This window comes from Ictalurus punctatus, chromosome 9 (assembly GCF_001660625.3).
Source record: "Ictalurus punctatus breed USDA103 chromosome 9, Coco_2.0, whole genome shotgun sequence".
NCBI classification, from domain to species: Eukaryota; Metazoa; Chordata; class Actinopteri; order Siluriformes; family Ictaluridae; genus Ictalurus; species Ictalurus punctatus.
In genome coordinates this window covers 22,899,948-22,925,294 of record NC_030424.2, presented here as the reverse complement: position 1 = coordinate 22,925,294, position 25,347 = coordinate 22,899,948, and the positions used below count along the sequence as shown (strand labels likewise).

At 36.5% G+C, this 25,347-nt stretch overlaps 4 gene segments (V, D, J or C); all 4 read left to right on the top strand.

Moving 5' to 3' along the window:
* Nucleotides 1-206: 206 nt before the first annotated feature.
* On the top strand, nucleotides 207-747 carry LOC108270019 (T cell receptor alpha variable 36/delta variable 7-like). The segment is given in 2 exon segments: nucleotides 207-300; nucleotides 401-747. Coding segments are annotated over 2 exon segments (396 nt in total).
* Nucleotides 748-18,771: 18,024 nt separating this feature from the next.
* LOC108270018 (T cell receptor beta variable 30-like) lies at nucleotides 18,772-19,696 on the top strand. The segment is given in 2 exon segments: nucleotides 18,772-18,916; nucleotides 19,159-19,696. Coding segments are annotated over 2 exon segments (429 nt in total).
* A 2,132-nt stretch (nucleotides 19,697-21,828) lies between these two features.
* LOC108270022 (T cell receptor beta variable 18-like) lies at nucleotides 21,829-23,241 on the top strand. The segment is given in 2 exon segments: nucleotides 21,829-22,111; nucleotides 22,223-23,241. Coding segments are annotated over 2 exon segments (384 nt in total).
* Nucleotides 23,242-24,480: 1,239 nt separating this feature from the next.
* Nucleotides 24,481-25,056, top strand: LOC124628518 (T cell receptor beta variable 14-like). The segment is given in 2 exon segments: nucleotides 24,481-24,596; nucleotides 24,705-25,056. Coding segments are annotated over 2 exon segments (383 nt in total).
* Nucleotides 25,057-25,347: the final 291 nt, after the last annotated feature.

The window sequence follows — 25,347 nt, the reverse complement described above, 5'->3', positions numbered from 1 at the left end:
ACACACACACACACACACACACACACACACACACACACACACACAAGGGGCAATTTAGAACAGCCAATCCACCTTTAAAGTTTTCAATCTGTGGGTGGTGGTGTTAGACTGAAACTCACAAGAGGGAGCTCATGATCCACCTTAAAAAGTTTCCCAGTACAAGAAATGCAGCAGCACAACAGTGATCTTTCTTTAAAAGCTCGAGGAGGCTGTTTGTGCTTCAGAGGCTTCACTGAGCGCTAAATGGCAACATGATCAAAGTTCAGATCCGCTTTATTGTCTCCCTGCTCTGGCTCACAGGTATTTATTTCAGTTGCAACAAAATATGGCTTTGACAAAACTATTCCGATTTTCTGAGAATATCTGAAATCACTGTTATCCACTCTTTTTCTCACTATAGACGCTGTCTTCAGCAGCAAAGTCCAGCAGAGTCCTTCTGATCTAATTCAATCCAGAGGAGATACAGTGGAGCTCAAGTGTCTACATAGCATAGAAAGTTACAACATCATACTGTGGTATAAAAGCAATGCAAGCCACACATTTGAGTTAATGGGGTATCTCTGGAATAAAAAAGACTATGTAGAGCCTAATTTTACAGAGAAAATTGAACTGAAAGGAGATGCGAGTAAGAACGGTGCTCTCATTATTAAGACGCTTTCATCAGATGACAGCACCATGTATTTCTGTGCTGCCAGTTTCCACAGTGATACAAATCATTTCACCTCGGCACAAAAACTTTCCTTGTAAGTTTACTTAACAGTTCTTTCACACCTGTGTATGAGTGTTGAACAGGTGCCAACATGATTATTAGAAATGGTCTATAAGATACATGCGCACACACATTTAACAAAAACAACAGTTATATTACAAGTACAATTTGCTATATTAGTTCATTTTGTTTAGATGTTTTTAAGGTTTAAATCTTTAATTCCTAGCTCTGTACTAAAATGTTCACTATATGAGGATTTTAACATACTGCATAATGTCCCATCCTATTATAGCTTTTATTGTATGTATCACAGGTAACGTACCGTATGGTGCTTTATTTAACGCAATAATAAACTTTAGTAAAGAAACGATTATGAAAAGCAACCTGAGAATCTCATGCCATTTTACAAACCTTTGGAGCAATACACCATCCACTGAGCTAGAGGGAGCTCTTTCACTTCAGTAATGTAAATTATTTCTGTTACTCTAACACACCACAGTAACAAAGTAATGTAATCTGATTATTTTTGGATTACTTCAAGGTCACGTATGTAAATAAAGTCAAGAGAAAAGCAATATGATCTAAAATACTTCTATTTAGAGCTTATTTTAGAGCTTAAAAACATGTTCAGTGTTTGGATTTGTTTTAATAACATAAATAAATTTGTTGCTCATGTGAGCCACGACTGGCGAGAGAGAACCAGAACTATAATCAAGCAGCTGCCTATATTGTGTTATATCAAAAGATCAATTACTTTGGTTTTAAATAATAATAAAAAAAATAATCCTGATAGTATTCCCATTTTTTTTTTTTTTTTTTTTTTTTTTTTTTTACAAAATGTACCCGTAATCTGATTACTTTGTTTTTTGAGGTAACTGTACCGGATTACTGTTAACAGTATCCTGATTACGTAACACCATTACATGTATTCCGTTACTCCCCAATCCTGCTAATTAATATAAGACCGATGTCACATGTGAAAAATGCACTGTGGTGTTCAAATCTGTTAGTAGTAAATTGTCACATTCCCTTCCTGTCTCTGAGAGTGGGAGGGATTTAAAACCCTATGATTATGAAAATGGATTTATCATGTCATTTCCTGGGTCAACAGCTACAGACCGAATAGAGTCAGTGTAGCTCACTGAAAACATTATCAACCAACAGTATGATCTGGATTTTAATGCTGGTACATTCACTAAATTGTATCCAAGGTAACCAAAATATGACCAATTGTATAATTGTCATAGAAGCTTATGAATCAAATTAATAATAGTATATGAATAAGAAATGTTTCTTATGATACCACCTTATGTATTGTTTCTTCTACCAGATTTACATTAATGACTTATTAAATGTATTTTTTTTTTTATCCACAGGAGTTGTAGGAGCGAATGATGTCTTTCAACCCAATATACTCTGGGCTGAAATGGGCCAATCACCTACAATAAACTGCTCACACACCAAGGGTGTGGATTATAATAAGATGTACTGGTTCCGTCAGCATCAAGGAGAGAGTATGGAGCTCATAGTGTACACTACCAGCTTTGGCACTCCAGACTTCGGAAAATTTGATCCGAATAAATTTTCAGCCATTAAACCCAATCCTGAGAGTGGCTCATTCACAGTGAAAGATGTGGATAATAGTGACAGCGCTGTGTATTTCTGTGCTGTGAGCAAACACAGTGTTTTAACCACAGGGCAGAGCTGTACAAAAACACATGACTAGTAGAGACCATCCAAAGGGGGCAGTGTACTGCAGTAAATATGCCCTCTTTTGGAAATATGTACGGTATGTGTGTGTGTATATATATATATATATATATATATATATATATATATATATATATATATATATATATATATATATATATATATATATATGTGTGTGTGTGTGTGTGTGTGTGTGTGTGTGTGTATTCAGAATTTACAGCTACAATACAATGCAACAATAATAATGCAATACAATGCAACATTCACAGATATTTTAGAGAGTGATTGCAAGGCACAATGCTCAAAATTTATATATGTACAGTGTCCTCCACTAATATTGGCACCCTTGGTAAATATGAGCAAAGAAGGTTGTGAAAAAGTGTGTTTATTGCTTAACCTTTTGATCTTTTGACAAAAAAATCACAACTATACTCTGCTATCAAGGTTTATAAAAATATATTTTTGTTAAATATAGGTGTGCAAGAATTATTGACACCCTTTTAGTCAATACTTTGTGCTACCTCCCTTTGCTAAGATAACAGCTCTGAGTTTTCTCCTAGAATCCCTGAAGAGGTTGTAGAATACATGGCAAGGGATCTGAGACCATTCCTCCATACAGAATCTCTCAAGATCCTTCAAATTTCGAGGTTCACGCTGGTGGACTCTTGTCTTCGGTCCACCCCACAGGTTTTCTATGGGTTTCAAGTCAGGGGACTGGGATGACCATGGCAGGATCTAGATTTTGTGGTCAATAAACCATTTTTGTCTTGAATTTTATGTATGTTTGTCCTGCTGGAAGATCCAACTACGGTCCATTTTAAGCTTGCAAAATAAAAAATGCAAAATACCAATGGGAATATACTTCAAATATATTTTTCTCATATGAATTCGTAGGGGTGCCAATAATTGTGCCACACCTATATTTAACACAGTTTTTTTTTTTTTTTTAAATAAACCTGTGTTGTGTTTCTAATTGTTTGATATCCATGAGAGCAGAGTATTTTTGTGAATTTTCTGAACAAAAGATCAAAAGGTTAGACAATAATGACAATCTTCTTTGTTCATATTTACTAAGGGTGCCAATATTAGTGGAGGGCACTGTACATGAGTGATAAGAAGCATGTATTTGGATATAGACTAATATTTGGGTGCAACTTAAGTTCTCATAGTCTCATGGTATATTATATCTGCAAATCAATGAATGATTGAAAATCATAATGCACAATAATTATCCACGGTAATTATACTGATAAAATAAAAATATCCAAATGAAGTCAGTGCTCTCATACTATTGACATGACTATCAAAACACATTCGTCATTGTGCAGTAGAGTGCAAAAATGCATTGCAAATTCCTCTGCAAAATGAAACACTGCTTTCTCCTCATACAACAGTTAAAAAAAATCTCAATCTTCCAGACTTGTCATCTTTTGATTAAACAATGCATTGAATGCTGCTGAATGCTATAATCACACATTCACACTAAAGATAAAAGAAAAACAGAATGACTTTTTCCTCCTACATACATTAGTTTTCTCTACTGTATATAAAATACAAATTTATAATATACAAAATAGTAACAGTAATAGTTTTATAGTTGATTTAATGGTTTTAGTGCATTTCAAATGTAAGTGTTGGTGTAATACAGTTTGTGCCTAAAAAGAAAAAATTGAGATTGAAAAATAGAAATTTTATTTAAGGCATTTCTCCCAAACCATCTCAAACCACCTTAATTCCAGATATTCCTGGCTTTGCGCTTGTGAAACAAGCATGCCACTGATGATTCTGACAAAATGAGAAAGTCCTTTTGTAAGTTATGATAGAAACAGTAATGTATTAATGCAACCCGAACTATTGTGAGAGTTGCGGTTATAGAAAATACTCTGATTTGACAATTCAGCAAGCGCTGTGGTATACATTTGTATAATATAAATATATGAATATAAATTGTTTCTATGATATCAGAAAATGAATTGCAGTCTATATTATGAGAACCACAGTTGTATGGTGAGTGTTGTGGGTGGGACGTTTGCCTTATCACAATGACTATAAACTGTAACAGATGCTCTGTTCATTTCTGAACTCCTCTAAAGCAGTTCAATATACTAATATTACACCCTGTTCCACTTATTTACATCTCTGAAACCACTGAAGATGAAGGTACACATTCTTATTATTCTGATGGTGTTACATGCAGTACTGGGTAAGCAATCTGCGTAATACTCTAAATATACTAAATATTCTGTTTGACTACATACTAAAAATCATGTTTTGACTTTATGCTTCAGGACAACAGCAAAACTACGAAATTCATCAAAGTCCCTCTAAACTGATGACATTTCCAGGAGAAAACACTGAACTGCACTGCAAACACAGTGTCTCACTATTTTATACAATATTGTGGTATCAACAGTCCCTTAACGATATTTCCATGAAACTTATTGGATATGTATATTACCGGCAGGTGAATGTTGAAAATTCATTCAAGAGTCACTTTAATGTATCTGGAGACGGTCAAAAACAATCTACACTCCATCTTGTCAAAGTGAGAGCAGCTGAACACAGTGCTGTGTATTATTGTGCAGCAAGCAGAGCACAGTGCTCCAAGTCCCCTCACTCTGCTACAAAAACTTCAACCACTAAGCTACATTGTACGGAAGCCCTAAGAGGCCATTTTCTCATGATCTCCACATAATAAACAGTTGTGTTCTTGACTCAGTTTTCTCGTGATCTTGACAAAACAAAAGTTGTTTTCTCCAGATCACATTATCATGCATCCTGGATGAACAGATTCGTTTTTTACTTTAATCAGGGACTCACTCAAGCTGAAATAGTTCTGTCAGTGATTGACACCTTCCGCATTAGTGTCCGACACTCGAGAGGAGACTGTCAGGTCTACAACTTTATCATCGAAGATAATATAGCGACCCTGAACACTTATGATGGTGATGGCCCATTCAAAAAGCGCAAGATTTTCTTGTGATAAAACAGCTTTTTGTTATGTCGAAATGACAAGAAAACAACTTTTTATTATGTGGAGATCACAAGAAAACGGGAAAGAAAAAAAATGTACGACCTCTTAGGGCTTCTATAATATTGTATGTGCTATACAGTACTTATTTTAGCAATAATCAATATACATCTCTTCTCTTTACTATGAAGTCCTTTGCGCGATTTTTTTCATGGTTTATTTTTTATTAGAGTTCTAACCAGGAACAGCTTTATCTCATTTGAGATCACCAAGTCTGCATGACAAAATGAACAAAATATTTGAAACCAATCCCACTACTAGCTCAGCTGACAAAACTCCAAACCTCAAAAGCTGACACTCTAAAACCATATATTATATTCCAAATACATGACTACCACTGTTATAACGTAACATTACAACTTTTAATAAAGCATTATTAAAATCATGTGGTTCTCCTGAACATTTGGAAAAAATGATGATTGTTCTTTTTCCAATCTTCAGCCACCCAGTTTTGGTGATTCTTTGCTCGGTATAGCCTCTGATTCTTGTTATTAGTTGACAGGATTGGAACCCACTGTGGTGTGAAGGTTTTTTGTTTTTCACCCCATTCTGTGTGTAAACTCTAGAGATTATTCTTCACCCCAACCGTCACATAGAAAATAATTGCCTGTGACAACATGCCAAAAGTAGCCCAATTTTGCATGAAACAGTAGAAATACAGCCAATGGGTATATTACAGTGATCATAAGCACATGTCTGCATACTAACAGTGATGTGGGTGGAACGTCATAATGCTAACAAGTTGTAAGTGTTTCTGTAACAGACTGGGGAAGCTTCTCTTCATTACTTCAAATGTAAGCCACTCTGGATAAGGGCGTCTGTCAAATGCTGTAAATGTACTGAGCTCCTCTGAAGCAGCGTCAGGCTTTGAGTTGTTTATTAATATATTTTATAATAAACGATTACATTTGTTTACATCTCAGAAACCCTTCAAGATGAGGACACACATTGCTATTATTCTGACTGTCTTACATTTAATACTGGGTAAGTTAATAACATAATATGACACACATACAAAACAATAGCAACGCTCTATACTAAACTCATGTTTTGACTTCATTTTCCAGGACAGCAGCAAAACTATGACATTCATCAAAGTCCCTCTGAAGTGCTGAGTTTTCCAGGAGAAAACACTGAACTTTATTGCAAACACAGTGTTTCAGCATTTTCTATGATATCCTGGTACCGACACACCTTTAAGGATACTTCAATGCAACTTATTGCATATGTACGTTACAAGAGTGGAAATGTTGAAAGTCCTTTTGTGGGTTATTTTAACATATCTGGAGATGGTGAAAAACACTCTACACTCCATCTTGTCAAACTGAGAGCAGCTGAACACACTGGTGTGTATTACTGTGCAGCAAGTAGAGCACAGTGCTCCAAGTCCCCCCACTCTGCTACAAAAACCTCAACCACCGTATGCTACATTGTGTGTGCTATACAGTACTTATATAGTACTATATAGTAATATATAAAATAAAATATATTAAAATATATTTAAATAAAATATAGTAATATATAAAAAATAAAATATATAAAATATTCAAAAAGAGTCCCATCTGAGCCTGCTGAAACTAGACAGCTGACAAATCTTTGTTCTGTCTTTTTCCAATCTTCAACCTCCACATTTTGGTGATCCTACACCCACTGTAGCCTCAAATCTCTGTTCTTGGCTCACAAGAATGGAACCTAATGTGATCTTCTGCTGTTGTAGCTCATCTACCTCAACATTCAACATGTTGTGCATTCTGACATGCTTTTCTGTACATCACAGTAGTAAATGCTGGTTATTTAAGTTACCATAGCAATCCTGTCAGCTTGAAACAATCTATCCATTTTCCTCTGACCTCTCATCAACAAGGCATCTCCACCGACAGAACTGCCGCTCAATGAATATTTTTCACACCATTTTGTGTAAACTCTAGACACTATTCTGGGTAAAAATCTCAGGAGATCATACCAGGTTACCTGTATTTACATGATTTTAGGCATTGTACTCCTGCCACATGGTTGGCTGTACTTGAATGAGCAGGTGTACAGGTATTCTTAAAGTGGTTGCTGAATGTATATTAGAATTAGGAAACCAAAATCACTCATGCATTAATACAGTGAATTTAAAATATATCTTTTTATTTTATATGAAAGTTCCATAGTTATAATATATCTCTACTAAATATAATACATGTGTATTATATCCACAGCCCACATACAAACATAACAGCCTATACATTTACTGTATTTTGTGTGCAGAACATTAAACCACACACATCAACACATACACACAAAATATTTAATCTGGGACAGCATGCCAAAATAGTCCAATTTTGCAGAAATTCAGCCAAGATGTATATAATAGTGATCACAAGCACATGATAGCATGCTAACAGTGATGTGGGTGGAACAAGCTATAAGGGTTTCTGTGACAGGCTCGGGGAGCTTCTCTTCATTACGGAGCTCCTCTGGAGCAGAATCATGCTATGAGTAATTGATATTTTTCAATTTGCATTCTATAATACTATTTATTTACATCTCAGAAAATGAAGGCACACACTGTTGTCATTCTGACTGTCTTACATTTAATACTGGGTAAGTTAATAACACGATGTAGCACACTTACAGCACAATATTAATGCTTGATACTAAACTCATGTTTTGACTTTATTTTCCAGGACAGCAGCAAAGCTATGACATTCATCAAAGTCCCTCTGACGTGCTGAGTTTTCCAGGAGAAAACCCTGAACTTCAATGCAAACACAGTGTTTCATCATTTTATATGATATCTTGGTACCGACAAGCTTTTACTGATACTTCAATGCAACTTATTGCATATGTACGTTACGAGAGTGCAAATGTTGAAACTCCTTTCTCAAGTCAATTTAATGTGTCTGGAGATGGTGCAAAGCACTCTACACTCCAACTTGTCAAACTGAGAGCAGCTGAACACACTGGTGTGTATTACTGTGCAGCAAGTAGAGCACAGTGCTCCAGGTCCCATCACTCTGCTACAAAAACCTCCCAACATTATGCGTGCTACTAATGCTGTTGTATTCTTTATAGCTTTATTCCTCAGGGCTGTTGAGCATTCAAATCGATAGTGTTGATTCATTTTGTATAAGAGCAGCTCTGACAAGAGTTCTGGCTGTAATTCAAATCACAAGTTTATATTAATGTGTCCGTGGTGATGTTATCGTTTCTATAGAAACGGCGTATACAGAGGGATTTGTATGGTGGATGCTCCACATAATCTAAAACTAATAACAGATATATTTGTATTAAAAATGACATAAAGAAGTCACCCAGCCCTTTAATCCATGTCATTTAATTGAGAACATGTTCTGCAGTCACAAATTCTCTTTTTAGCACACCAGCATTGTCATATGGTCTCTAGATGGTGGTGTTGATTTATTTATTTGTTTAAGTGAAGGTAGATGGGAGAGTTTGTATTTCTCTTGACTCACAGGTGTCCCACAAAACAGTTAGGTTTTAGCAGCTAATTAAGAACATTTTAGTAGCATTTTTTTTTCTTGTTCTGCTAAAATGTCTCTGTTTTCTATTGAGTTTAGTCATTCCCTATTTTAAAAGGACAACAAAAATAAATAAACAACACTATAATATCCAGTATTTTGATTCTGTGAGTAATATTGTTAAATTGATTTAGTGTAGTATTAGTAGTAACAGCATACTAAGTGTGATGTCTGACTATTTTAATTTCACCTGTTAAGATCTCAACCTTATTATTTGATTTAAGAATTCTCAAAATACTACTGTTACAGTGAACCATGTACTCAAGTACTGTAATGAGAGTACACCGTGTTTGTTACTTTCCACCGCTGGTTATAATATACTGTATGTGTACTGACATGCCATGGCCACTTGTAATACACTAATGCATAAAATATGCATTCACTATTCTTTATATAAAAAACTCAAGCGCACCTAAATTTTAGCACATTTGCCTTGCACCTCCATGCTTGGGGGTTTGAATCCTGCCTCCTCCCTGTGTATGCGGAGTTTGCATGTTTTCCTCGTGCTTCAGGGATTTCCTCTGGGCACTCTGGTTTCCTCCCCCAATCCAAAGACATGTGTTGTAGGTTGATTGGCCTTTCCAAACGATCTGTAGTGTGTGAATGGACATGTGAATGTTTGTGTGATTATGCCCTGCGATGGGTGGCACTCCATCCAGTGTGCTGCCCACCTTGTTCCCCGAGTTCCCTGGGATAGGCTTCGGTATGGAAAATAGATGGATGGATGGATTCAAATGTATGCATAACATCCAACTACAAACCCCAAACCACACACACACACACACACACACACACACACACACACACACACACACACACACACACACACACACACACACACACACACACAGATTACACAGTTACTATATATGTTATGGAGATCATATGCACATGCGTACTAACAGTGATGTGGGTGGAACCTTTCAATGTGGAGAATCTGTACGTGTTTCTGTAACAGACTGGAGTTCCTGTTCATTACTGTGCTCATCTAAGGCAGAATCATGCTATGATTTTGTTGTTTTGAATTATAAACTATCCCATTCATTTACATCTCAGAAACCCTTCAAGATGAAGTCACACACTGTTGTGATTCTAACTATCTTACATTTAATACTGGGTAAGTTAATAACACGATGTAGCACACTTACAGCACAATGTTAATGCTCGACACTAAACTCATGTTTTGACTTTATTTTCCAGGACAGCAGCAAAGCTATGACATTCATCAAAGTCCCTCTGACCTGTTGAGTTTTCCAGGAGAAAACACTGAACTTCAATGCACACACAGTGTTTCAACACTTAATATGATATTATGGTATCAACAGTCCTTCAATGATACGTCAATGAAACTTATTGCATATGTACGTTACAAGACTGCAAATGTTGAAACTCCTTTCTCAAGTCACTTTAATGTATCTGGAGATGGTCAAAAACACTCTACACTCCATTTTATCAAACTAAGAGCAGCTGAGGACACTGCTGTGTATTACTGTGCAGCAAGTAGAGCACAGTGTTCCAAGTCCCCTCACTCTGCTACAAAAACCTCCCATGCACTCCATATATACCTTCAACACTGCATCAAGAACACTTGCATCCTTTATAACCATATTCCACAGAGCTGTTCTTGCAGTTGACCGCTCAGAAGGTGTTGATTAACTTTCTATAACAGCAGCTTTGACAATAATTCTGGCTGTAATTCAAATCACAGGTTTAAACTAATGTGCTTGTTCTAACATGATATCTTTTCAATAGTAACGGCTAATTCACATGGACTTGTACGGTGGATGATCCACAAAATAATAATAAATATATTTGAAAAAAATTCTACAAGTGGACATTTGTTTAACATTTAAACAAATACTGGAGGGAGTCTCCAGTACTAGCACTTTGTAATGGTCTTTTGTAGAGTTGAAGTTGTACTTTCTGATTTCTCTGTAACCTGACAAGGCTGGTAAGGGTACGATTATTTTGTAGCTGGTATAATATAAATAATAAGAGAAACTTCTAGTTTAAATGTAACTAAAATTGTTAAAAACATAGTTTGTTGTTCATTAATTAAAAATAAATAAAATAATCGCTGGCAAACAGCTGTGTATAAAATGAGTAAACTACTTTGGAGTGCGCTGTTACTGGAAAATAATCAACTTTGGGGTGGAAAAAGTAATGGTAAATGGTCTGCACTTATATAGCGCTTTTTAAAGCTTAGTGGTTCCAAAGCACTTTACACTGTGTCTCATTCACCCATTTATTCACACACTCACACACCAACGGTAGCAGAGCTGCCATGCAAGGCACTAACTTACCATCGGGAGCAACTTGGGGCTCAGTGTCTTGCCCAAGGACACTTCGGTATGTGGAGTCATGTGGGCCGGGAATCAGACCACCAACCCTATGATTAAGTAAGATGTTAAGTAAGTAACATCACGATGGGCCACATCACACCATGCCATTGTTGAGTATTTTTCTATAACAGCATGCACCATAGTGTTTAATTTATTATGTAACTCCTATATTGTCATTAAACCTGAAGTTCCACTTTCTACTTAGTTAACTTCTTATAAAACCCCATCTCTCTCTTTATGCATTAAGTTTTAAGTTTTGGCACCCACTACCGACTGATCAACAACTCCTACACCAGAGTGTCCAGTGAGAGGGCTATCTACAACAAAGCAGAAACCACTCAGTACTCTAGTCCAAGTTTTCAGATATCACTGCACTTTTGACAGTTCCACAATCACTCTCCATGCCATTTAGGTGAGGGCATATGAAACTCTCACAAATTCCCTTTTTGCACACAAGCATGGTCTTATGGTCTCTAGATGGTGCTGTTGATTCATCCATTTGTTTAATTGGGAAATCTAGATTTTGTACATCTCTTGCCTCACAGGTGTCCCACAAAAACAATTTTTTTTTTTTTTTTTTTTTTTTTTTAGCAGATAAGCAGGAACATTTTTAGTAGCATTTTTTTCAATGCTTGTTCTAAGATGGCTTCCTGTTTTCTATTGGGTTTAGTTGTTCCCTATCTACATAAAGATCATCAACAATATATACCCCAGTATTTTAATTAATACTGTGTAGTATTATTATGTTAAATGCAATATCATATAATTTTTAGTTCACTTGTTAAGACCTCAGCTTTAGTTGTTGTTCTTTTAGACTCAATTGCACAACAATGATATCAGAACAAACAAACAAACAAACACACAAAATAAAAAAAGGGAAGGAACAGTATAAGCTGGTGGTGTATGGGGAAACTACTATTTAAAATATGAAATCTGCATGCCTGGAGATCTCACAACCCATCCTGACAGTGTATAATTTTGTAATGATTATTTTGACTAATAATTTTGCACTGTAAAGATTTTGTAGAAAGTCTAGATGCCTCAAATGGGTGTGAACATTCTACATACTAATGTTGTGATGTCATATCCTGCCTGACTGCTAACCTCAAATAGTCTTGTCATCTACCTCAGATGTCATGATTGTGTTCCATTAGTCAAAATCAACATGATCAAATTTCCCTGTAAATTCATACTCTTCTTGTGGTGTTTCTCAGGTAGCATTTCTATATACACATGGAGTACATTTTATTAAATAAACAACAGGACTAATACTAATCTAACAATTTTTTTTTAACATAGGATCCTTGATTTGCAAAGATGTTAATCAGAGCCCTCCTGATATTCTGTGTTTGCCTGAGGAAAATGTAACTCTTAGCTGCATCCATGGCATCTTCAACTATGAAACAATATTGTGGTATCAAAGGACACAAGGAGACACCAGCCTGAAACTCATTGGATATGTTAGATTGACGAGTGCTATAGAAATAGAGAAAGATTTTCAAGGCCATTTTTCAGTGGCTGGAGATGGGAGATCATCAGTTTCTCTACAAATTCCCAAAGCAAGACAAGTGCCGCACAATGCTCTCTACTTCTGTGCAGCTTATTACACAGTGTTACACACGTCCTCTCCTAGAAACAAAAACCTCTCTTTAATCAACTGTACACCTGTTTAACCACATCACAAATGACACTAAACACAGATCACAATAACACAAATAGTGATGTTATTCCTTTCATTATACGCTTAAAAAAAGCTGGGTTATTTTTTTCTACCCAAACGCTGGGATGAGCATTTTGGGTCATTTAATTGTGTTATATTCTCAGTCTCGGGTAGTTTTTGGGTAGTTTTGTGTAACCCAATGTTGGGTTAATGGCTGGGTCATTTTCACTGACCGTTGAATCAATGCACCCCTCTCCCACCCGACGCCTCAGCCCAGCTCCTTGGGTCAAATTGTTTGAATTCTCCTCAGTTGGAGTTAGCGGTTTTTGCGGTGAGGAAAACAAATGAACACAGGTAATTTTAGGCAGGGAGCTCTCGAAAAATGTATTAATTGGAAAACAGTAACTCAACGAGTGATTATTAACTTTACCTTTCGCTACGGGTTCAAAAGTGAATATCATGTACTGCTTCCTCAGTGATGGCGTTACACTACTATGTGTTTATGTTGGCTGTGAAATATGGACTGAAGCTATTCTATAACTCTCTGGGTCTGAATCTTATCCCAGTTAGGGTTAGCTAGCCGGATGCTGTCACCAGTAGGGATCAGTGATGGTATTCCCATGATCTTTTTGAAAGTTAATGATAACGTAGCATTACAGCTATTCACATGATGTAATACCAGAGTCAAAACCAGAACAGCAGTCAGAACACAGAATATTTATAGAAACAAGGGTAAGCAACACGAACTGAACACAATCTCCTAACACCAGATCACACGTAACCACCTCCAACATCCCCTTCTCTCTCTTCCCTCTTCCTCTTTAAATATGGGCGCCATTCAGTGATGTCATACGGGGAGGAGGGAGCAAGGCAGGCTAGGGCAGGCTGGAAACTCTGGGAAGGAATTCGGACCTGCACACAAAATATGGCAATAAAAACTTCCCATCCCAAAGATTAGCCGGTTGTAACAAGAGAGTGGGTTAACAATAACTACATTTAGCAGGTGTTTTGGACAAGGCAAGCTGTAGTAATTAGCATTAGGAGGATGGGTTACAGCCGTGTTTCTTCATGTATTCGGCGAATGTTACTGCTGGTTAACAGGTGCAGACAGTCAGTGGCTAACAGAACTTAGCTAGCTCAGTAATGTCAAGGTCAAAAGTTCTTCATGTGACAAAAAGAGAGGATAGGGGTTACAGTAGGTTGTAATGTTTTCCACTATCTCTGTAACGTTGGTTGACTTCGGTTGTGCAAAAAAATTGGTGGTGAGGTGCTAAAGGCTGGAAAATAAATATTCGCAAGTTAGTTAGATTTTCCTGGTGAGTCTACAGTGACATTTTGTTCATTAGGAGAACTGAGGTTGGGCTAAAAAAAACAAAAAACAATTTGGGTTGTTTTTAACCCAGAGGGTTTTTTTTTTTTTTTTTTTTTTTTTTTAAAGTGTACAAAAGAGGAGATGAGCTCAAATCGGTTTAATGTGCTAAACAAGACAGCAAAATTGCTTATGGGAAAAAATACACTTCCTTTTTTTTCTGTAAGACCTGATAACTCACCAGTTTGTATAATGGAAATTGGTGGTGGAGGATGTGGAGTAAATTACCTCCACATCATTTTTATTTTCTTTTTACAATCTGTTTCAATTCATATTAGGACACCTAATGTTCTCATAGTCTTATGGTATTCTAATAATGATTAAACTGACAAGCAAATGGATAACTAAATGTTCTTGAACATCATCAATACTAAAGTCGAATTATTCAAGGTTAATAAACGGTTATTTCTTATTTTCTCCATTTTACAACTTGGCAATACCAGTGCTAGTTCTTAGATAGACTAGTCCTAGGGAAAATTGATAGGTGTATTACGGTGATCATAAGCATGAGGGTGGAACCTCACTATGTGAACAACCTGTAGGTGTTTCTGTAACAGACAAGTGGAGTTTCTTTGCATCACTCAGCTCATCTAAAACAGTCAATTATATGAATTCTCTACCTGCTGCTGCTCAGAAATTATTTCAATATGTGGACACACGTTCTTATCTTACTGACTGTGGTACATTCGGTACTGGGTAAGCTAATATCACACATGCAGCACATACGAGTACCAAATACCAAAACTCTACATTAAAATCACGTTTGTCTTTATTTTCCAGGACAGTTACAAAAATATAGCATTCATCAAAGTCCCTCTGACCTGGTGAAGTTTCCAGAAGAAAACACTGAAGTGCACTGCAAACACAGCGTTTCTGAGTTTTATGTGATGATGTGGTATCAACAGTCTCTTAATAATACTTCGATGAAACTTATTGCACATTTATATTTCAAGCAGGCAACAGTTGAAAATTCTTTCTCCAGTCACTTTAACGTATCCGGAGATGGTGAAAAACACTCTACACTCCATCTCATCAAACTGACAGAAGCTGAACACAGTGCTGTGTATTACTGTGCAGCGAGTAGAGCACAGTGCTCCAGATCCCTTCACTCTGCTACAAAAACTTTCCCATTTATTGATATCATTGGATCAAACCATATACTTAAACTTGCAGTTACATTTAATGGAGTGAAACATTTACAAAACAAGTTCATTCCTATTATTAATTATGCTATAAAAGCTATATGCAGTCAAATACCAGTTTGACTGCAATACCACTAACAAATACCAGTGTCTCGTTTTTCTTTCAAAAATTTTAAAAGACCATCTTGGCATGCTACTGAAAAACTGCAAAGCCCTCCATCTTGAAAACCACTATATCCATGACTGCATACATTTTTTTGATTAGTTTATGAGGACCATTGAAATGCAAGTCCCTGTGTTAGATGTTACAATAGAAACAATAACATATTTGGGCACATTAATATGTATAAGCCTGTGATTTGAATTACAGCAGGTAACAGCCATGTTGTTGTTAATCAACTCATTCCTGCAAACTCAGTATCACTCTCTATGAACTGGAAAAAGGTTTAAAAAAAAAAAAAGTTTTAAGGTGGGAATAAATTTAAAATGAAAATTGTTTATAACATAAACACCATATTTACATATTTCAAGGTTAAGACTCTGGGTTACTGATCAGAAGGTCGGGGGTTCAAGCCCCAGCACCGCCAAGCTGCCAGTGTTGGCGAGGCCCTTAACCCTCCTTGCTCCAGGGGCGCTGTATCATGGCTGACCCTGCGTTCGGACCCCAACTCTCTAACAAACTGGGATATGCAAAGAAAAGAATTTCACTGTGCTTTAATGTATTGTATATGTGACCAATAAAGGCTTCTTCTTCATTGCTTTGAATCTTTTATGTGCCTAGCACATTACAGTAGGTTAAGGTTAAGGTTAAACTGAACCCTTTAGTGCATAGTGTCCACACTTTTGGACACTCAGTATAAGGCTCTTTTAAATATTTTAGGAAAATCCATCGATCCATTTTCTGTACCACTTATCCTACACAGGGTCACATGGAGACTTGAACCTATCCCAGGGTACTCGGGGCACAAGGCAGGGGACACCTTGGAGGGGGTGCCAACCCCCCAAAGGGCATAATCGCACACACATTCACACACTATGGACAATGTAGAGATGACAATCAGCCTACTGCACATGTCATTGAGGAAACCTGAGTACCCTCAAGTACAGAGAGAACATGCAAACTCCTATTTTAGGAAAATCCTTCCATCCATCCATCTTCAACCACTTACTCCTTTTCAGGGTCATGGGGAACCTGAACCTGGAGCCTATCCCAGGGAGCATCGGGCAGAAGGCAGGGTACACCCTGGAGAGGGTGATAGTCCATCACACACCCATTCATACACTACGGACACTTTAGACACGCCAATCAGCCTACTCGGGGAGGAAACCGGAGTACCCGGAGGAAACCCTCGCAGCACGGGGAGAACATGCAAACTCTGCACACACAGAGCCGCAGGAATCAAACCCCTGACCCTGGTGGTGTGAGGCGAACGTGCTAACCACTAATCCACCATGCGCCCTATTGTAGGAAAATATCAAATGTAAATCATCCACAAATTATCAAAAAAAGAGCATTATTGTAATTTAACAAAAACTTTTTAAGCTCTCTAGACTATCTGTATTAACACTTTGCACACAAAAATAACTCTTAAATAATTAAAATAACAAATTTTATGAAAATACTTTTTTGTTCCAGACACAACTGAGCACCTTCGATTTTTCCCCCCATAAATCTCAATTTCATAAATTTATAATTTTGGTCTTTAACATGTAAATATTTTAGTTTTAGGACGTTGGAGGATTTTTTTTTTTTTTTTTTAACCATTCATGTATAATATTTCATAATTTTTTACTCAGGGCATTCTTACACATGGACAATCCATTTACTTTTTAATATAATTGATACAAAGGGTTAAGGTTGGTCACACCTACACCATCTACTTCAAATGATTCTACAGCACAAAATATTCAAACTGCCTGCAAATTTTTCAAATTGTTCTGTGAGCTTAGGGTTCTTGTCTGATGGGGGCAGTATGCTTCCACATATACACTCTATTTTAAACTGTATTTGTGCTACACCACTATAGATAAGAGAGACTGTTACAGATTAGATCTCATTAAATTTTTGTCATAGCTTGCTGTCTACCCACAATGTTTCAAGCTTTCCTCAAACTAACCAGTTTGGTGCTCATTGTCATAGGTAATACAAGACTGCTTAACATTCTGCTCATAAATTAAAAATCTCATTTGCTACTTCTCTAATGAATGGAAAGATGGTTCAACAAACGCCTCATGACCTCTTCACGAGTCAAGGAGAATTGGCAGAAATTAAATGTTCCCATGATATTCAAGGCCATGATCGCATTCTATGGTAAAGACAATCTCACAACAAGGAATTAACCTTCAGGCTATCTAATATCTGAATTCGGAAGCATAGAACAAAAATTTAAAGACAAAATCATAATCATTGGAAAAGCAAACGAGTACTACAGCTCTCTGAACTTGACGAACATTACACCGGAGAGTGGTGGAGTTTATTTCTGTGCAGCATATTACACAACAGCGCAAATCCTCTTTCTTTATTACAAAAACTGAATATCAGTTCTCACCATCTCTTATGAGCTCTGCACTAACCACTACAGCTGAGTCTTAAAAAGACATAGTAGTGTTAATATAGTGTATATGGGCAATTACTGTTCAATACTAGTTTGTCAACAATGATGTGCAGCAAAAGTAGATTTTTTCAATATCTATTTTCCTCCCAAAATGCATTTGAGGTGATACTAGAAGTACATAAATAGACTAAGATGTTATCTTCCAACCAAAGTACAAATCACACAAAGGAACAATATACTGTATCAATATAAATAAGACTATATACTGTAATCATAGGTTTTATGCCTATATCTATATGATATGACTTTGTGCTGTAAGCCTCAACCCTAAAGGTTTCATAATAGTAATGATGTAATGAGTTTCTGATGATTTAGGCCTCACTGGTCCCCTCAATTGAATTATCCATATATTCAACACACAGTACATGCACTGCCAAAAAAATAAAAATAAAAAGGGGGAAAAGTAACCATATATACTTCTGGTTGTACAGAATCAAAGTAATGTTCAATATGATTTATTTTACTTTTATTTGTATTGCAGTTTTTACAATAGAGCAGATCACAAAGCAATTGAATGCATCCTAAGACCATACTAGTAGTATTCAATACACTGATTATGACGAGATGAGATAGCATGGCAGTTTCTACATCTAAGTCTCAGCCCGCCCGAGAGCAAAGAAAATATTGTGCCAGAGTGAAATAAAACTTCAGATCAAGGCCAGGAGAGAGAGAGGTGTCGCAGATTAGATCGAAACTGAATCCCTCTAGAGGTCACACTTCAGCAGAGCTGCTGTTATTAGTATTTGGTGTGTATTATAGAGGGCAAAGATCATGACTGGCATTATATTATTAATTCTGTTTTTACCTGCTGGTAAGGACATATAAACTTTTTTAAATATGTATTTATTTATAATGCTTATGCAAAAATAATGATATCAAATTCTGTGGAATTCTTCTTGAAACCATTCCCCCTTCTTTTTTTCAAAAGTAACTAAAGTAAATAGTCTGTGTAAAATTGTGAATTGACTTTTTTTTCTGAAAAGACTTTAGACAGCAATACAGTACATGCATTCTACCAACTACTGCTCTAATGATTTTTCTCTTTGTTTTCAGGCTTCAGCCTAAGACAATCTCCTGATCTTTCTGCTTACGAGGGTCAGAATGTGACTCTTCAGTGTACTCAGATTGGTTCTTCCTATAATGGAATGTACTGGTTCAGGCAGAGACCTTCTGAATCCCTGGAGCCCATTGTATTCTACTATGTTAACATGGGCACACTAGAAGATCGATTTCAACAGAAAGTTTCTGCCATAAGGAAGGACAACTCTCTGGATCTAACTGTGAAGGAGCTGCAGAGCACAGACAGTGGCATCTACTTCTGTGCAAAACAGGATGCACAGCATGACAACCTAATCTTCAACCTGAACAAGAACTACACCACCCCCACAACAAACACATACTCAGCACCTGTTAACTGTAGTGCACAAATCAAGTACTCATGACCAAAATACACAAGAGACAGATATATCAAGTGGTTGTGAAGTCATTTCCTGTCATCTGGAATTTATATTATCAAGTGTTGGTTTGCTTTCTATCAATGACAGGAAACAAATAAGCATGATGATTCTGCTCTTTTTATCTCAAATCATGCTGGCTGGTAAGTATCTAGTGTGTAGCTCTCCCTCGCTATTTCTGTCTATAATTTCATTTTTATCTCAAAGCAGTGTTGAATTCTTGATTCTGATTGGTCAGAAGGTATTAATTTTCTATAACAGCACCTCTGACAGTAGTGTTGACTGCAAATATAAACTGGTTTATATTAATGTGCTAACTCTAATACATTATTAGTTCTATTGTAACAACTTACATGGGGACTTAGATGGAAAACTTTCTATTTTATCAGACTTAAAAAAAACAAAAACAACATTTGATATGGAATTGTTGATGTGTAATTGTTGATATGGTGAGGTTTCCGTGAGCACATGTTTATCATTGTTGGAAGGAGTCTATAAATGCCAGCGCTTTGTAACAGTCAGAGGTGAAGCTCTAGTGAAGTAACTATGCTTTCCACCAAGGAAAAATCTTAAAGCTGCATTCTTAATGTATTAACATTATCAAGAGAAAGAGAAAAGACATACTGTCGGACGGTGAGGGAATGACTGTTTACAGCTGCTATAACGTAAGCGATAACAGGAACTAACACGTTTAGTGAATGCTCTATAACATTTAATGTAACTATAAATGTATGAAAATGATGACCTAATTCGTTCATTGATCGATTAATAAAAATGTAATTGTTGGCACATTGCTGTGGTATAAGAGGAATAAAACTACAGGACATGCTGTTATAGGAACATAATCAACTTTAGGGTGGCAACAGTTCTCTAGTTCCTATCTGGCAGTGTGACACCAGCACCCTGCCATTGATTTTTTTCCTATAACAGTAGAGTCAGTACTATTTTATTCCATATAGTAAAAACTTATTTCACGTGCTTCCCTGTGCTCTCTTTAGGTCTTGTTGCAAGTCATCGAGTTGAACAATCTCCTCCTGACATGATCAAAAATTACACAGATTCTGCTCAACTCTACTGTTCCTATGTAGTCAAGAACTTTGAGCACATACTCTGGTACAAACAGTCTAAGGAAAGGAATTTAATTTATCTTGGATATAACAATCTCAAATATACCTATTCTGAACAGGACACCAAAATAAACCTTGATGACGACATGACCAATAATGCCACACTTACAATAAACTATCTGATAGCAAAAGACAGCACCGTTTACTTCTGTGCAATACAGATTCACAGTGTGTCAGTGTCCCCTCCTCCCCGTACCAAAACACATATCTCAGGATATATCTACCACACGTGCACTACAGTAATGGATATTATTGTTCATGCAACTGTAACAACAGCTAAAGTGGTTCATTTAGTAAATATGACCATTTTCTATTAAGTTTAGTTTACTTCCCCATTTGTATGATCTCATATGTGTACATAATGTATATAATATTGTTTAATACCAAATAACGGGAATTGCTAATGAATATGTTTTACAATTTGGCAGGATGGTATAAATAAAATACATGTACTGTACCTTAATTGGCTAAAGCTGAAATGATTTTGACGTCATTTCCTTCATGGGCCTACACCAGAATGCTTTTTTATAATGGTCTTCAACTTGAAATTTTGGAGATTAAAGCATGGCAAATTGAACTCTCACTGATCAGTGGAGCTTGACAGAAGTCGCACTATTATAGGCTATTATAGACACACTATTGTGTCATGTAATCTGTGCATTGGAAATCAGTGTCTTGCTTTCCTACTGAGTAGGAAAGTAGGTGTGTAACAAATGTAAATCCCACCAATAAACACACAAAAAAGGTTTCATACACAAATTATAACAACAAAAAGCTAGCTTCATCCATCCATCCATCCATCCATCTTCTGCACCGTTATCCTACACAGGGTCGTGGGGAGCCTGGAGCCTATCCCATGGGACTCAAGGCATGAGGTGGGGCGCACCATGGATGGGTGTCACACACTAAACTGGACTAGGGGAAGAAACCGGAGTGCCCGAAGGAAACACCCAAAGCATGGGGAGAACATGCAAACTCCATGGACACATGGCTGAGGCGGAAAACAAAACAATGATAGCTTCACCAAATCAATAAATTATTTACAGCTATTTATCATTGACAACAATAGCCATATAGTAATTTTTTTAGATTATATTCTAATCAGTTTGTAATGCATTGTGGAAACCATGTTCAGCAATTTATGCAAAGACTCGTATTAATTCTGCTGCATTTCCCCTTTTGCAGGCCAAAAAATGTAACAAATCTGTAATATTTGAAATGAAGGTGCAAGCACAGTAAAATTTAGTCAGAATGCAGCATGTGAAAGGAGGAGCTGAAATGGTTTTGATGTCATTTCCTTCATCTGATCCTCAGCAGGATGCTTTTGCAGCAGTCTCGTGTCCTCATCCCCTCTCTTGCCATTATTATGAATCAATATGATTAGTGTTAACATCTTCCTGCCTTTCTTGCTTCTCTGGACTCCAGGTACTAATTTGTCTATGAAGTGATATGAACTTGTGTAGTGCATTGAATTAGCAAATAATTCATGATGTTTCACATTTATATGCTATTTTTAACTTATTTGCTATCCTTTAGTTTTAGCAGGAGAGAATGGAGCCAGCCAAAACCCCAGAGTCGCCTGGCATCTGAAAGGAGAATCTGCTGAAATGAAGTGCAGTCATAATAAAGGTGCTAGCTATTTTCAGATGTACTGGTACAGACAGCGCCAAGGAGAGAGTATGGAGCTCATCGTGTACACAACGCCTAGTAGTGAACCAGACTTTGGCGCTGTTGATAAAAATAAATTTTCAACTGTTAAAAAAATTGCTGCAAATGGATCATTAACTGTGAAGGATCTGGATACAGAGGACAGCGCTGTATATTTCTGTGCAGTAAGTGAACACAGTGTTACAGATCACCTGCACTGCTGAACAAAAACACCTGCACTGATATTACTGCAATAACTAATACAACAGACAGAGGGAGTCCTCATCTATGTAATGAAGTGAATAATGTTCTCAAATGTACTGCATCTAGCATAAGCACACTTTTAAAAGTAATTTCTCTAAAAATCTGGTTTCTCCAAGCACATGATACAATTATCCATCTTTTAACAACACTATACATGAAGATAGTTTTTTTTTAGTAAACATTCTGTGGGCGTATTACATTACATTATTACATTAATGCTATATTTGCTTACTTAAGTGTTTCATTTCATCATTTTCTCTATTGCATTTAGTGTGCATCCTTATTTGCATAACAATCTTATCATGAATAAATCATCTTTATAACATCAACATTTTCTTTTCTTCTCTTTTCTTTTTTTTCTTTCTTTTCTTATTTTTCTTTCTTTATTTTTATTTTTATTTTTATTTTTTTACAATTTGGCAGGCGGGTGTAAATTAAATAAAAATGCCTTAATTGGATGAAATGTACAGGCCAGGCAAACAGACAACTCATTCAGAATGCAACATGTGGAAGGTGGAGTTGAAATGGTTTTGATGTCACTTTATTGTTATATACTAAGCTGTGCAGTGGAAATAAACAGATGACCTACAGATGATTTACACTCAGTTGTAAAAATGTAGACATTTGTATTTACATTTACTCATTCAGCAGACGCTTTTATCCAAAGCGACTTACAAATGAGGAAATACAAGCAAAGCGATATATCAAGCAGAGAACGATACAAGTACTGTTACCATACACGATTTATAATTGAGTTCTAGAAAAGCAAAGTGCGCAGAGTAGAGGTATAAGAAAGGTTTAAGGTTTAATAAAAGAGGTGTAGAATCATCCAAAGAAATAGAAATGGATTAATATTGTGCCTGCCTTAAGTTAATTCCATAATATAGCAATAAGCCATGCTAACATTTACTTAAACATTCATGTCAATATTTCATTGATGCAATTTGTTTGTCTCAAGGGGGCGTTTCACACCTTTAAAGATGGAGCTATTACTATAACAGACTAGGAGAAGATTTAAATGCTGCTATTGACTCAGAAGAAGAGCTGAGATGATGATGATCATCATCACTTTTACTACATCTGTGATCTGCCATGCAGGTAATGCTACACTTTTGTGATATATATTCTAATCAATGTTTAAAGCATTGTGGAAATTTTGTGGCAGTGTGGAGTTCATATATAGAGTAATTGCTGATATTTTCCTACAGGATGGTCTTCTGCTGTCAACGATGTTCACCAGACTCCTCCTGATCTAATCAAGACTATACAGGAATCTACCGATATTAACTGCTCTCACGCCATACCAAACAATGAACTCATTCTATGGTATAAACAATCTGACAGCAATCACGTACAGTTTCTTGGATATTTGAATTAAAATTTCCCATATCCTGAAGATTCCCTGATAACCAAGATTGATTTAGATGGAGATGGACGCAATAAAAGTAGAAACTTACCATCAAGAATCTGCAGCCAAATGACAGTGCAGTTTATTTCTGTGCGGCACGTAGACACTGTGCCTCAAATCCCCTCGTCCCTGTACAAAAACACATATCTCAGGATCTTAAATACATGCACAAAAATAGTATACAGCTGTTTACACACCTGTAACAACTGTTTAAATGTTTGCCGAGAATTACATTTGTACTCATTCTGCTGCGTTTCCCCATATGTAAAAATTTAAATAAAATAATGTACATACTTTTTTTTACATTTTAATGTCAACAAAAATATTTCCATATTTAGAAGGAAGGTGTAAATGCAATAAAGGTTCATTTGAAACTATGAGATAGAGGCAAAGAAGATAGAGACCGGTTCATTCAGAATTCAGCATGTGAAAGGAGGAGCTGAAATGGTTCTGATGTCATTTCCTTCATCTGATCCTCAACAGGATGCTTTTGCAGCAGTCTCTGGTCCTCACCTCCTCTCTTGCCATTATTATGAATCAATATGATTAGTGTTTTCATCTTCCTGCCTTTCTTGCTTCTCTGGACTCCAGGTACTATTCATCGATGAAGTGATATGAACATGTGTAGTGCATTTAATTAGCAAATAATTCATGAGGCTTCACATTTATGTTATTTTCAACTTATTTCCTATACTTTAGTTTTAACAGGAGAGAATGGAGTCAGCCAAAACCCCAGCGTCGCCTGGCATCTGAAAGGAGAATCTGCTGAAATGAAGTGCAGTCATAATAAAGGTGGAACCTATAATCAGATGTACTGGTACAGACAGCGCCAAGGAGAGAGTATGGAGCTCATCGTGTACACCACAGCCAGTAGTGAACCGGATTTTGGCTCGGTTGATAAAAATAAATTTTCTACTGTTAAAAAATTGCTGCAAATGGATCTCTAACTGTGAAGGATCTGGATACAGAGGACAGCGCTGTATATTTCTGTGCAGTAAGTGAACACAGTGTTACAGATCACCTGCACTGCTGAACAAAAACACCTGCACTGATATTACTGCAGTAACTAATACAACAGACAGAGGGAGTCCTCATCTATGTAATGAAGTAAATAATGTTCTCAATATAATGCATACAACATGAGCACACATTGTTTTTTCATAATTTATCTAAAAATCTGGTTTCTCCAGGCACATAGTACAAGCATCCATCTTTTAACAACATTATACATCATTGATTTTTTTTTTCTTTACCAAATGTTCTGTAGATTTATTGCTCTAGAGGGACTCACAGTGTAATGCAACTACTGCTTAAGTGTTTCATTTAGTAACTATACACATTT